Source organism: Oryzias latipes, chromosome 17, assembly GCF_002234675.1.
Source record: "Oryzias latipes chromosome 17, ASM223467v1".
In the NCBI taxonomy this organism is placed as follows: domain Eukaryota; kingdom Metazoa; phylum Chordata; class Actinopteri; order Beloniformes; family Adrianichthyidae; genus Oryzias; species Oryzias latipes.
The window spans coordinates 23077532-23090680 of NC_019875.2; the positions used below are offsets into that span (position 1 = coordinate 23077532).

General features: G+C 41.3%; 1 protein-coding gene across 3 annotated transcripts; it reads right to left on the minus strand.

Annotated features, from left to right (window-relative positions):
• Nucleotides 1-28: 28 nt before the first annotated feature.
• Nucleotides 29-11180, minus strand: wdr47 (WD repeat domain 47). Of its 3 annotated transcripts, none has more exons than XM_011486753.3 (17): nt 11015-11180; nt 9747-9919; nt 9578-9661; nt 9382-9466; nt 8022-8153; nt 7693-7869; nt 7095-7606; nt 6882-6999; nt 5060-5241; nt 4216-4461; nt 4069-4132; nt 3679-3836; nt 2577-2746; nt 2336-2506; nt 1667-1798; nt 1357-1575; nt 29-1268 (listed from the first exon to the last, which is right to left on the minus strand). In XM_011486753.3, the coding sequence occupies exons 2-17, from the start codon at nt 9902-9904 to the stop codon at nt 1126-1128; spliced, it is 2751 nt and encodes a 916-aa protein (XP_011485055.1). In that variant the 5' UTR covers nt 9905-9919; nt 11015-11180; the 3' UTR covers nt 29-1125. The 3 variants fall into 3 exon arrangements, with proteins under 3 accessions (XP_011485055.1, XP_011485056.1, XP_020566689.1); XM_011486754.3 differs by having other exon boundaries at nt 11011-11180; XM_020711030.2 differs by lacking the exon at nt 11015-11180 and adding an exon at nt 10849-10934.
• Between the last annotated feature and the right edge of the window lie 1969 nt (nt 11181-13149).

The following is a 13149-nucleotide window of genomic DNA, read 5'->3' on the forward strand; positions in this document are numbered from 1 at the left end:
TTTATTTTTATAAAGACACAGACCACAGTTTGTGTAAAAGACACTTTATTCAACGTACCAATAATTAGATTTAAGTTAGCTCAAATTAATTTAAGTCACTTTTTAAAACCACAACTTCAAAAGGCTAATACGAGAGCCACTAGTATGTTAAAACCAACTGTACATGAAGATGCTGAAATAAATACATCTGTTTTTATTAGACTGACCTCAATTTCTAAAACTATACAGAACACAAAATTAAATATGCACGTTTGTAAGAAAACTAATACAAAATGTTAAAAGTGCCTGTTAAAATAAAGTGAATATGCCCCAAATACTTCTACATAAATAAAACACTTCCATTCTGATGGTGTGCATTTGGTTTGACCCCTGTTGGAGAGAGACTGCCACCTACTGTTTTCACACTGCAACAGCAGGGGTCCATTTAACCCTGTGATGAATGTAAAGTGAACTACAGAGCTCGCATTTCCCTTTAATGTTGCCGTTTTTCCATTGCAAGCTAACCACTGCCAGCTTTAGCTAAAAAAAAAAAGTTAAATTAAGACAGACTTAAAATGCAAAAGCTATTCCACATATTTTCAGTAGTCGCAGTGTACAAGAACATTTGGCATCAAGTGCTGATCGTCTTAAAGATAATACGACTGTGTTATGCTTTGCCTCATCACAACAGAAGCTCACTACTGAAAAGAATTCAACTAGCAGCATAACTGCCGACAGACAAGGAATGTAAAACTTCTCCAAACACTATTAGATTATGAGAAACGACTGTTGTGAACTCAAAGAAGGCACCGTAATGAACAAAGCACTGCCGTCCTGTTAAACCTCCAGAACGGAGAAGGCGACATGCAGCCGCTGACTACTGAGTGCAGGGAGGGACAGCTTAAACGAGAATCCAGATGATTAATCCAGCTGCAGTAGATGTCAGCACATCAACAATCAGGATTACAGGTGTGAGACAGAGAAAGGTAGCATGCAATGTGTGCTTAGGAGGTGTCTCACATTCATTTGTTATTGTTTTTGTTTAATGGCCAGAAGGAAAAGTTTCGATTTTCTTTTTTTTTGGACACCCTCAACAGCGAAAATGTTAGGATTAAAAACTGACTGGCTGTTAGGATGCTGTGTGCGTTAGGGGTTGTGTGTCCACAGTGTGACAGTGCGGTCAGCAGAAGACGAGAGGAAAGAGAGGTCTTGTGGGTGCCACCGACACTGAATCACCTTGTCGCCGTGCTCTCCCACTACGGTCAGAGGCAGCTGTTTGGTCAGGTCACCTACAAACACAGCACATGTATCCTTAAGCCTCCAAATTATACTTTCACAACAACAACAACTACAACAAAATAGAACTTAAGGTGATACCTTGAAGGTTGGTGACTATGACTTTAGTGTCGTAGGAACCCGTGAGCAGGTAGTGCGCTCCGGGCGAAAACCTAACCGACCGCACGTCGCTGCTGTGCGGTCTGTACACCTGTACGATCCGACCGCCTCTGATGTCGTACAGCATGCAGGCGCTGTCCTCCTGTCCTGTTGCTAGCAGACGGCCACTTGGGTCAACTGCGACAGAGGCGACGGGACTGCCTGTGGAATGAAGCGGGGGAGAGCATCTGAATATGTGGGATCAGAAAAGGGGCCTGTTTTCGATATCAGGAGAAGCACAGCGCAGACCCACCTGAACCATGGAAGGCAGTTCCTACGACTCGCACGCAGCTCGGGACCCTGATGTCCCAGAAGCGAACAGTCTTGTCTTGAGAGCCAGAAGCGATCATCCAGCCTCCCCATGTGTACAGAGACAGAATGTGACCTGCACAGAAATAAAGACCTCTGAAGACTCCTGATAGGTTTGATTACACGCTAGCATGCTGGTTAAGGGGGTGGGAGGTGTGAGAGAGGAATGGAGATTGTGTGTGGGTCAACAGGGTGGGGGGGATTTTTACTTGTTGTGCTCATTCATTCATTTTCTATTCTGTTTAGTCCCTTTCGGGGTCACGGGGCTGCTGGTGCCTCGCCCGGCCACTTGTGGGCGAAGGCAGGGGACACCCTGGACAGGTCGCCAGTCTGTTGCAGGGTTGTGCTTCTGTTATTTATTTTTGGTGTGCGGCACTTTGTGTTACATTAGGTACGAAAAGTGCTGTAAAAATAAAGATTGATTTGATGCTCTAATAAAAAAAAGGCTCTGTCCGAATTCCTTAACTACTCACTACATAGTGATTAGGGATGGACCGGTACTGATCTGCTGTTTGGGGGTTGGGAATCACTGGTCTGCATAACAGTTTTAGTGCTCTGTAATCAAAGGATGTCGGACCAAGTCTCTGCTCGGATGTACCATCCGTCCGTGTACCTGTGTGTCCACTGAGCGCGTGCAGCCCCTGCCCTCTGTGGCAGTCGGTGGTGTAGATGTTACAGTCTCCTGCTCCAGCGCTGATCAAGATGGCCCCTCCGCTTTCTGGCCCCTCCATAAAGGCCAGGTCCCTTATGGTCCCGTCATGCATGCTGAACTCCAGATCTGGTCCTAAGAGACGCAGACGTAAGATTAAGATCTGTGGCTCCGAGAACTTAGTTTCTGAGATCATGTGGCTGACCTGTAGCGTTGCATGTTTCTGCACTGAAAGGCAGGACTTTGACGTATTTGTCATTGGAGCCTGTGGCCAACAGCTGCCCACAGGGACTCCAGGCCACGCAGTAGATGGAGCCTTTGTGGTGTTTGTTTCTTTTAAAGCGAACAACCGGTTGTTTTGCTGGACTTGAGCCTCTATAGAGAAAAAGAAAATTGAGAAAATCAAAAATGGTTAAGTTATCACTTTAAACAGGTAGACTTGCTTTGAAAATAGTAAATCTTGATATTTTTAATGGTTTACCAAAGAACTAATCTTTTGATACTCACTCCAATCATCTTTTTATCTATTGTAAAAGTGTTCCCGGTCTTAACTACGATTCTGACATTTTTATCCAAAATCCAAAAACCTGTCATTTTCTAGGACATAGTTTCTGCAGAGCGGCAGGAGATCATTAGTAATGCGCCTCTGAGTTGTGTGCGTTTTGGCGTGGTACAAACCCGCCCCCCCTTTTCCATCACCCATAACTGAAAGCTCTCCGTTTACAGATTCTCCCGCTAGCTTACAGCCTCTTACAACCTCAACCTAACATTAGCCGTGCAACAAAAATGGCGAGCAATATTGCAGCTATCCAGCCTTACAGTTTTGAGTCAGATGCCATCTCGGATGAGGAAAAATGGTCACAATGGTTAAAGTAAAGAAAATAGTCAGAAATGCAAATTTGGGCTTAATTATCTTTGAAGGTCTTCCATCATCAGAAAAATGCTGCCAAAAAGTGTTAAAAACACTTTTGTCCTAATTTTCAAAATTGTAATAAAATCATATTAATTTAAAAGGAAATGATTTATTAATATGTCAGCTAGCTAGCAAACCCAAATGCTTTTTCGCCTGCCAGGCTCCAGTAAAAATGATGTGTCACACTGAGAATCCAAAAGTTGTACTCTAAAGATTCAGGAGGAATAGTAGCAGGTAAGTCAGATGATGCAGCAGAACCATCTTTATCACTCAGCCATGTTTATGGCTCACATTTTTCACTACCCTTTAAAAAACACAGTTCCATGAAGAACATACTGTTCTACACACTAAGGAGTTTCCAAAGCCGCCTTAGAGCTGATCATGGATGTGTTACCTTGTGTCGAGGGAGTCTGGATAAGCACAGACACGCAGGGTTTTGGAGTTGGATCCCACAGCATACAGAGCTCCAGACGGGTGAAAAGCCACGGCTCGGACAGCCTGAGTGTCCTCCAAAGAGTGCACCGCCACAAACAGGTTCTTGGGTTTTTCACTCTAGAAGCACAAGGACATCAAGAGTTCGTCAAAGGATAATTAATTAAAAAAAGTAAACTTGTGCTTCACATGAGGCCAAATGATGCAGATTCTAACAAAAATGGAAATGCGGAATAATAAAATAGATTAGAGACAGAGTGTGAAGCACAAAAACTGTCCCTGAGGCACAGAGTGATAAATAATTAAAAACAGGGCTTTCATTTCAGCAGGGGCTTCTTCCCTGCATCCATACCTCTTTACTTCGGGACAGAGAGCCAGGAGAGTCACCTTGCTGACTGGCTTTGGGTTTCTCCCCACTGTCAGACAGGAAACACAGTCACTTAACAAAACTAGAGATCTTAAAATAAAAAGTCAACAACAACAAAAGGATCACACCCACCTCTGAGAAACTACGGGGGACTCACTTGGAGGCGGGATTACCCGGCCTCCAGCGCTGCGTTGAGGGGTGCTGCTGAGCACCCCTCCCCCTCGGGGGCGCCCCTGCTCTGGAGTCACAGATGGGGGGTTATTGTTGTCCTCGGCGGTGGGGGTGTTCCCGTTGCCATTGCACTGCTGGGCCAGAGTCTTCACCTCCTCTCCTATGTTCTCCATCCCCACATTGAGCTCCTCCAGCTTCTGGATTGACCTTCACAGTAATTCACACACAAACACACATACAACCAACAACAACAATGACTCGGTCCTACACTTTTCTTTTAGTCATCTCGTTAAATTCCCAAAAGAAAGACGAACAAAAGCAAAGAAAGAACTACATCATTATGGAGTGCAGCCCTTGTGAATAATGCAGAGAGCAGGAAGATGTCAGGGTGAGGGGACTCTGAAAACGGGTGTAAATAAAACCCCTCTGTCCATTGATTAACAAAAATATTTATGTCATTTCTATAGCAGTAAAATCTATCTGGGGATGGTAAGTGAAACCCCACTTGGTAAAAATTAAAGACACGAGACGTTTCTGCTAAAAATGCTGAAGCTGCAGATCAGAGCAGATGGTCCAGTGCAGGCTGGGGTAAAGCCTCATGGGACCCATCATTTTAGGGTCTTAACATGTCAACTTTATGTTTCCAGACAGCTGCTCCTCTATTGTTGGGCTGAAAGCTCTGCAGTAATTAGCATGCTAAATTCCAGTCAGGCTTTTCCCCGTAAGTATTGTGTTTGGGAACATTTGGGTTGGCCATATGCTGCTTGTGTGCTGGGGTGTGGGGCGTCTCCTGCTGGCTGTGTACCTGTTGAGAAACTTTTCTGTGAGGCTGTGCTGCATGTCGCTGGGCAGGGGGTCCTGCTGGACGTCTCCCTCCAGCAACATCTGCTGATACATTTGCCTCTGCTGCTGCTTCTGCTCCAGGTGCTGCTGAACGCGAAGACGCTGGCGATAGTACTCCTCATACTTCTCTGTTGAGTCACGGAGCTGAGGAGGAAAAAACCCGGATCTTTACACATCAGGAACCCATGGCAGACTGAGCTTTAATCAGGCAAACCGTTGGATGAAAGTGAACCTTTCAGAAGCGTTGGGGCTATTTCAAAGGCTGCATTGTGGTCATGTAAACTCTAGTCCTAACACTCGTCAGTTCAGGTATTTGGGGAGGAAGGAAGGAGGGCGAGCCCGAGGACAGGTCCCTCCCACCCCTACCCCCCCTCTGTCCTCTGTTTCCTGCCTCATAATCTGTTGGGAACGGCTCTACTCTACGTTTTGCAGAGGACAGATCCAGGCCCTGAGCCAGCAGTAGGAGACGGTGAAGTGAGGGAGGAAAGGAGCGATCACAAAGGACCCAAAAGTCTGATTCAGTTTCTGGCTTTATGGGGCGTAACCACGGCAACAGGAGGAGGCAGAGCAAAACTAAAAAATAAGCTAAAAGTAGAAACAACGAGGAAGACATAACTGTGAGCACAATAACATGCGGGCACTAATAAGAATTAAAGTAAGAGCTCATGTATTTGAGATTAAATTACACAGTGCTCTGTTTTACGTATATCACACAACCAAAGGGTTGGTGGTCCAAATCCAGGCTACTGCAGTCACACATATAAAAATCTGTCATTGATTATTCAACTATAAGTCATTGGTGTAATGAGAGAAGGTAAACATCCATTCATTAAATCCCCACTCTGATCATCTTTTGTGAAAACGTTCCCAGTGGTCTGTTAATGATGATTACCGTATTTTCCGGACTATAAGTCGCACCGGAGTATAAGTCGCACCAGCCCAAAAATGCATTATAAAGTAGAAAAAAACACAGATAAGTCGCACTGGACTATAAGTCGCATTTTAACTTTCACAACCTCATATGACACAATCATAGCAGACTGTTTATCTCATAATTTCACAGTAATTTTTTCTCAAACTTATTTATTTATTCCTTTCATGAAGCATCATTGGCCAACTAATACTCTGTTTTCATCCTGTATTTGTAGAAACAGTTTTCACTTTTATTGCATTTCTGAATCTATGAAATCATTGGAAAATAGAATATTATGTTGTTAGCCTTCAAGATCTTACTGTAAAAAAAAGTTTGCTGATTCTCTGAGTCACTTAACATACTCTTAACACTTAACATAACCTCATACATCAAATTGACCCAGGAACATCATCTCTGTTCCTCAAAAATGAACATAACAGGAGGGTTAACAATGTATTTATTTCAATTTATTTCTAATATAAGTCGCTGCGGAGTATAAGTCGCACCCCTTGCCAAACTATGAAAAAAAGGGCGACTTATAGTCCGGAAAATACGGAAAAATATGTCGTTTTTAGACTAAATCAAAAACATGTTTTGCTTTCTAGGACAACGTTTATGCAGAATGGCACTATTCCATTAGAAATTCACCTCAAATTTGTGGGCGGGACGGGACCGTTGGTGCAAAGCAAGTCCATCCCCACTTCCCGTCACCCATCTGTTTACATGCTCTCCTGTTAGCATATAGCCCCTCTTACTGCCAACCTAACATTAGCGATGCAATATATTCACGATCCTATTTATGTCTGCTTTTACTTCATTTATTTACATGTGAACAAAACTGCATTTGACATTTTCTTTACTTCAAGTTTACCTCGTTGCCGTCAGCGCAGCCAGCTACCGGGGCGTCCTCGCCGGGAGCCGAAGCAGGACGCGTGTTCGGAGATCCATCTGAGCTCATCATCTTATCCACGGGTGTGTCTGTCCTGGACCTGCATCACATTCAGCCATCAAACGATCACAAATGATAGCGAAAAGACAAGAAACAACCACAGAGCTTAGCGATGAACAGACTTCAGGCTCCTACGTTTCAGGGGATTCCTCAAAGATGCGATGGCAGTCGGCGCTCTCCATCATGAGGCTCCGGCTCAGGCTCTGCCCCGCAGCTCCGGGATAATGAAAGTTTGCGAATGAGTGAGACATGGGGGAGATTCCTTTTCCTGGAGCTACATCCCCACCACTTGCCCTCTTATCTTGACCAGACAGCCCATAAGACAGTCCATCAAGCGCCGGGTTCAAAGAGCGTGACATGTAGGTGTCGGCAGACTGAGGGCGGCGGAGAGGGGAGGTGGTGTATGGTGAGAGTTTGCTGATGAGCGGAGTAAGGAGGTCAGCGTAGCCAGTTTTTGCGGGTTTGACCAAGCGGTCTACGTGAATGTTCAGCTGCTTTTGTTCAAATGCGCAGGAGAAAACTGTGTCAGCGAGGTTCTGCATCCAGGAGAGCAGAGACAGGTCCAGGTCATCACAACCATTACCACACAGCATGTCAACCCCAAGCAGCACCTCACTCTCTGTGATCTCTTCCCCCGTTGCCTTGCTCTGCATAGTAAACAACCAAGAGATTTGTGTGCCAGTTAGCAGCGAGTTCTCACTCATCAAGCAGAGCTTTTAATCACAGTCCAGACCTGGCAGAACTCCACGCAGCATTCGTACAGGACTCCCTTTAGAAGAAGCTGGAAGAGTCGATCCCTGCTGGCCTTAAACCCGGCCTCGCTCAGCTTCCTGTCAGCCGGGATGAACTCTGCCACCATGGTGCAGGCCTCCTCAAAACACTGCACCCTGGCTGTGCTGGGGTTCCAGTCCTGGGGGGGAAAATCAAGACACTAATGCTTTGAAAAAGTCTGGAAAAATATTTTAAAAATAAAACGGAAAAAAAACCTGTAATTTTCTTTTTTTTTTAAACACAAAGAACTAAATGTATTTACTATATTACAAAGACAACACACGTTCTTGCCTTGAACTCAGCATGGTTTGTGAGGCGAGGCAGTGTGAGGAGCAGACACAGTTTACTGTAGTCTTCTTTAGAGGGGCAGAACTCCTCCAGAGCATGGAGGCACTTGACTGCTTCTTGCATGGTAAACTCCATCTATAAAAAACATGACAAATTACTTAAAAAAAAATGTTGAAAAGCTTAAGAATACATCAAATATATTGTTTCAAAACAATCAGAGTATGTCAGAGGTCACACCTGTAGATGAAAATTCAAGTCACCAAAGCAACTCCTTATTATTATAACTACAAAAATCTGAAATACTGTGTTCGATTTGGGCACAACAGATCTGCTGGCTACATAACATACTTCCCATCACATGAAGATGCATTTATACAAGCGACATCAATTACTTTTTGCATGGAAAGTTAAAGACTTTACTTTTTTGGAAAGCACTTATTTGAAGAATCTTTAATATGAATATATGGTGATGTTTCTGTGCTATTTTTGATTTTTCAAAATAGAGCTAGCATTTATATTAGTATTATTATTATTATTATGAATCATGAAAGAAAAAAAAACACCTTTCAGAATTCTCAAGGCCACTGCACAAATAAAAATGTCAGCTAAGTGAATAAAAACAAAAAAATCTGCCCAATTACTTGTTACCAATCATTGTTTTAAAACAAATATTACTTAAATAAGCATATATATATTTACTAACTTAATAATCACACCACTTTGACTTCCAAACTGATGCACGTTTCCAAACAAAGTCATTCTGCAGTTCACAAAGTAACCACTAGGTGACTTATTACAAAAAGAATGTAATCCTGTTTAGACATGTGGTCCAACTCTGACATAAAAGTAAACAGTATTAACACTATGTACAGGTATTGACAGCTACTAATTATGCTCTCAGCTCCAGAATGACCTTACTAGATGAATTCCAACATTTTAAGAGATTTTTTAACCTAATATACCATTTTTGACAAAGATGACATTCAATGACATCACATCCACGCAAGACAGCGGAAAAAAATGTTTTGTTTGGGTCCCACACAAACCATAGGTCCTGTGACCCCCCCCCCAATGCATCTAATCTTTTAGTCATTGATGATGACTTTCAAAAATACTGACAACACAGGTATGTGGTTTACAGAACATGAGAGCAAACAAAACACAAACACACACAAACACACACTCTAAATAAACTTGCAGATTTAAAGAAAATTTCATGGAACAGCATTTATGAGATGCTAATAGTGTTAACTGAGATTGAGCTTAAATAATTGCTAAATTAAAACCAATCAGCAGAGATCCTTAGTTTATACTTTTTCTGCCAAACAACCATCTTAAGAAAGGCTCATAAAAACATGCTTACATGTTGAGGCTCATCTTCTGCAGACATGGCGTTGTTCACACATAGAGCCTCAAGAAACTTTTGCTTGAGGACAATGTAACGAAATCTGCAAAATAAAAAGGCACCTTCTGTTTGATTTGATATTACAAAAAAACAAAAACAATGCAACAATAAGTGATTTAATCCATCATTCATTTGGTTTAGGACATGAAGTTACCTCTTCCTGTCAAAGGTATCCATGCACTCCAAAGGCTGAATGAATTGCAAAACTTCATCCCATTGACCATCAAGGACCAATTGTCTAACACGAAAACAACGTGCGAAGATTCACAACAATGGAAAAACAATACGCACAATTTTTATGAATAAAAAACTTATGAAGTTACCTGAGAAAGAGCATGTCATCAGAATAAAGTCCATTGATTACCCCGCTCTCCTTTTCCAGAGCTAACATGCTGATGTGGAGCTTCCTGGAGTTTAGGAAGTCCAGGATCACCTTGATTATCTCCACTTCCTTTACATTTATGGTTTCTTCCGCTGTCATGATGACCCAGACGGCCTAATAAACGAGCACAAACGATAAAAGAAACACATTTAAAGACAGATGACACACATTTTACGCTATGCATTTGTATCAAAGCATGCAAAACCACAGCCTGATACTACAGAAGAAATGCACAAGTAAGGCATCAATGTTTATTTTGACATCACTTTTTGGCTTAAAATATTTTTTTGAGATTCTGAATGACATTTTATTGTTGACTATCAACATTTATGCAAAAAAAACAACTTTACTTTTAGTTTTAAATAGACTTTTTATTTCATTTTGAAAGACACTTCTATTCAACTTAAACCATACGTTGTGTAAAAAGAACATTTACAATCAAATATTGGTTCTAAAATGGAAATTTTAAATAAAGTTTTGACATTTTTTTAAACTATAAATTGAATTCTAAATGTGTGAATAAAAATTGAATACATTTGGTTTTCTTGCCAGCGATGCCCATTAACTACTAAATTACTTTCTCTTCTTAGGATGAACTTTAATCACAAATCATCAGAACACAAAGACTCTGCGTGACTCATGTGACCCAGGAGACATGATGGATGTAATTTAAACAGAGATTTTTGGGTCAAGACAGAATCTGCTAACACACTGACTGACTGGGAGGATGCAGCTTTTAATTTAATGAGGGGAAAATACATTACATGCCACATTTATGTTTATCCTTCTTGTCAGTAGCTCTGCATTCATTTATGAACATTTAGCTATATTAAAACACTTTATTTAAAACACAAACAACAATAAAATTAGCTAAAAGTCTGTTCTTGAGCCCACAGAACAAATATTAAGAGCTGGCTAAGCTAGTTAGCCAATACAACGGGCATTAAGCCAAAACAGTTTAAGAAGCTTAAGCTACTTCTTAGCCTTATATAGAGCCTAATGCAGCCAAAGGATTACAGCAAAACCATAAAACAGCTAGTTACTGTCAAAGCTCATATGAAGCTCAGCGGCGGTTGGAGGCAGACTTCCGAGTTAGCCAGGCCGAGAGGGGAACGGCATCATGATCCGCTAGTTAGCTGAACGGGCGGGGTGACAGTCCCCATAACAACAACACCAACCAGGTGCTAGCAGCAATAAAGGCTTACCTACTTCCTTCAGATGATGACGCTGTTCCCGGAGGGGTCCCGTAGGTACCACTCGGTGTTTTCAGCGCGGTCCGGTCTAGTGTTGCTGCTCTGCGTCAGTGTTTCCTCCTTGCCTGCTGCTGGGTGTCTGTGCGCCGCGCGACACAGAAGGACTGACTGCGGCGCGCGCGCTGCCTGCAGGGAACCGCCTCCGTCCATTCATCCTCCACATGCGCAAACTCCACCGCCGCATCCGCAAATACCGGTGTAAAAATACAAGTTTCAACACAAAAGGAAGAGACTATTTGATATTAGTCTTTAGAAAACTAAAGCTTTAAATAAAAAAAAAAAAAAAATCAGGAAAAATGTTACAAAACATCTATTTTCTTTACCTGTACGTATAGGTTAAGGTTGCAAAAGAGGGAAAACATTTCTCTGTATATTTGCTTAATATTCATCTGAAAACCAGCAAGGAAAATGTTCCCTCTATTATAGAAGACATTTGAAAAGTTTTTTTTTTTGGGGGGGGGGGGGGGGGGGGTTCAATTATACCGAATGGGTGGGTCTTTGGGAATTCAAATTTTCATTGATGCACTAAATTGTAATGACATTTTCTTAGCTTGTGTGCACCCAAAAAGCCACAAGCATTGTGATATAGCTACTTCTGGCTAAGGTGTTAAAAATATATTCTTTTCCCTTCGAATTTCCCTAATAAAACCTGTAATAAAAAAATGTTCTCTTTTTCTGAATAAGTACATCTTCAGGGCTTGAGGCTGTACATGCTGTACATAAGATTTTGTTATCAACCAGTTTAACCCTTGTGATATCCTAGGCACTTTAACATTGGGAGTTGGGTCATCTAGACCCACTAGACAGTGCGCTGAACCTTTTTTCTTCAATGATTTGTGAACCTCACTGGTGTCCATGGATTAAATCTTTCCACCTTTATCCACCTTTGTCATGTTAGGGAGAACACATCAATGTAAGGGTGGGGTCATCTAAGATAGCACAAGGGTTAAAGTTGTGTAAAGTTATTTTTGAAGAAAACACAATTAAAAATAATAATTTTAGCCAAGATGAAGCAGTCAGGTCTTGGGCGTTTGTTTAAAAAAAAACACCTGATGCAAAGAAACCTAATTGTTGGAGCACATTGAGGTGCCACAAATATTGCATTTCTCCCTTGTGCTATCTTAGATGACCCCACCCTTACATTGACATGTTCTTCCTACCATGACAAAGGTGGATAAAGGTGGAAAGATTTCATGTAATCCATGAACACCAGTGAAGAACACAAATCATTGAAGAAAAAAGGTTCAGCGCACTGTCTAGTGGGTCTAGATGACCCAACTCCCAACGTTAAAGTGCCTAGGAGAGCACAAGGGTTACTAGTCTCACCAATAATAACAATAATAATAAAAATAAGAGATGTGTAGTATTAATTGCAGAAATAAAGAAATGAAGACATTTTTTTCTGTTGATGGCAATTTAATAAAACTGGAAAGAAAAAGAAATCACGAAAATCTGAACAAACATTTTGTTCTAAAATATTCTGAATCTTAAAAAAAAGAACAAAAAATTATGTGGAAATAAAAAATCGTGGTATTTTCTCTCTTAATGCAAACACCATAAAGCATTTTTTTGAGACCTCACAGACACCACACACCTTCTTACATTACTCTGAATTTGACACATTTCCTTCAGCTGCTTTTATACACTTCCAACTTTTTAATGTTGTTTGCAAAAAAATACTTCTATATGCCAAAAATATATCTGTACAGTGTCAACTGAGACCACAGAAATGCATGATTAAAAAAAATAAAACAATAAAGTGAAAATTGGAGATAAAAAGTAACAACAGTGATGAGGAGACTGTGATCCAACACAAGTGCTGTTAAGGGTTGACTTTTTTTTAAATTGTGCACAATTTTGAAGTTAATCTACCAGTAAAAACAGTAAATATGTTAAGGTGACATTTTGAGCACTTGACTTGCAAACTGATTTCTGCTTAACTTGCTCAAGTTGATGAGACAAGGCTGACTGTTTTTCTGCTCATACAAGTCATTTCATTTAAAACTCCTCACCAAAAACACACCTTTTGCATTTGTGTCACAAGAAAGGCCTTGACAAAAACGACAAAATGTATGTGATAAATAATCACAC

Bases quoted from the DNA above. Each gene is read 5' to 3' on its own strand.
- wdr47 (XM_011486753.3), bottom strand. From the start codon at position 9,904: ATGACAGCGGAAGAAACCATAAATGTAAAGGAAGTGGAGATAATCAAG. The intron at 8,154-9,381 runs GTAAGCATGTTT...TGTTTTTTATAG, and splicing joins CAGAAGATGAGCCTCAACAT to ATGGAGTTTACCATGCAAGA. The intron at 2,747-3,678 runs GTAACACATCCA...TTTTCTCTATAG, and splicing joins CCAGACTCCCTCGACACAAG to AGGCTCAAGTCCAGCAAAAC.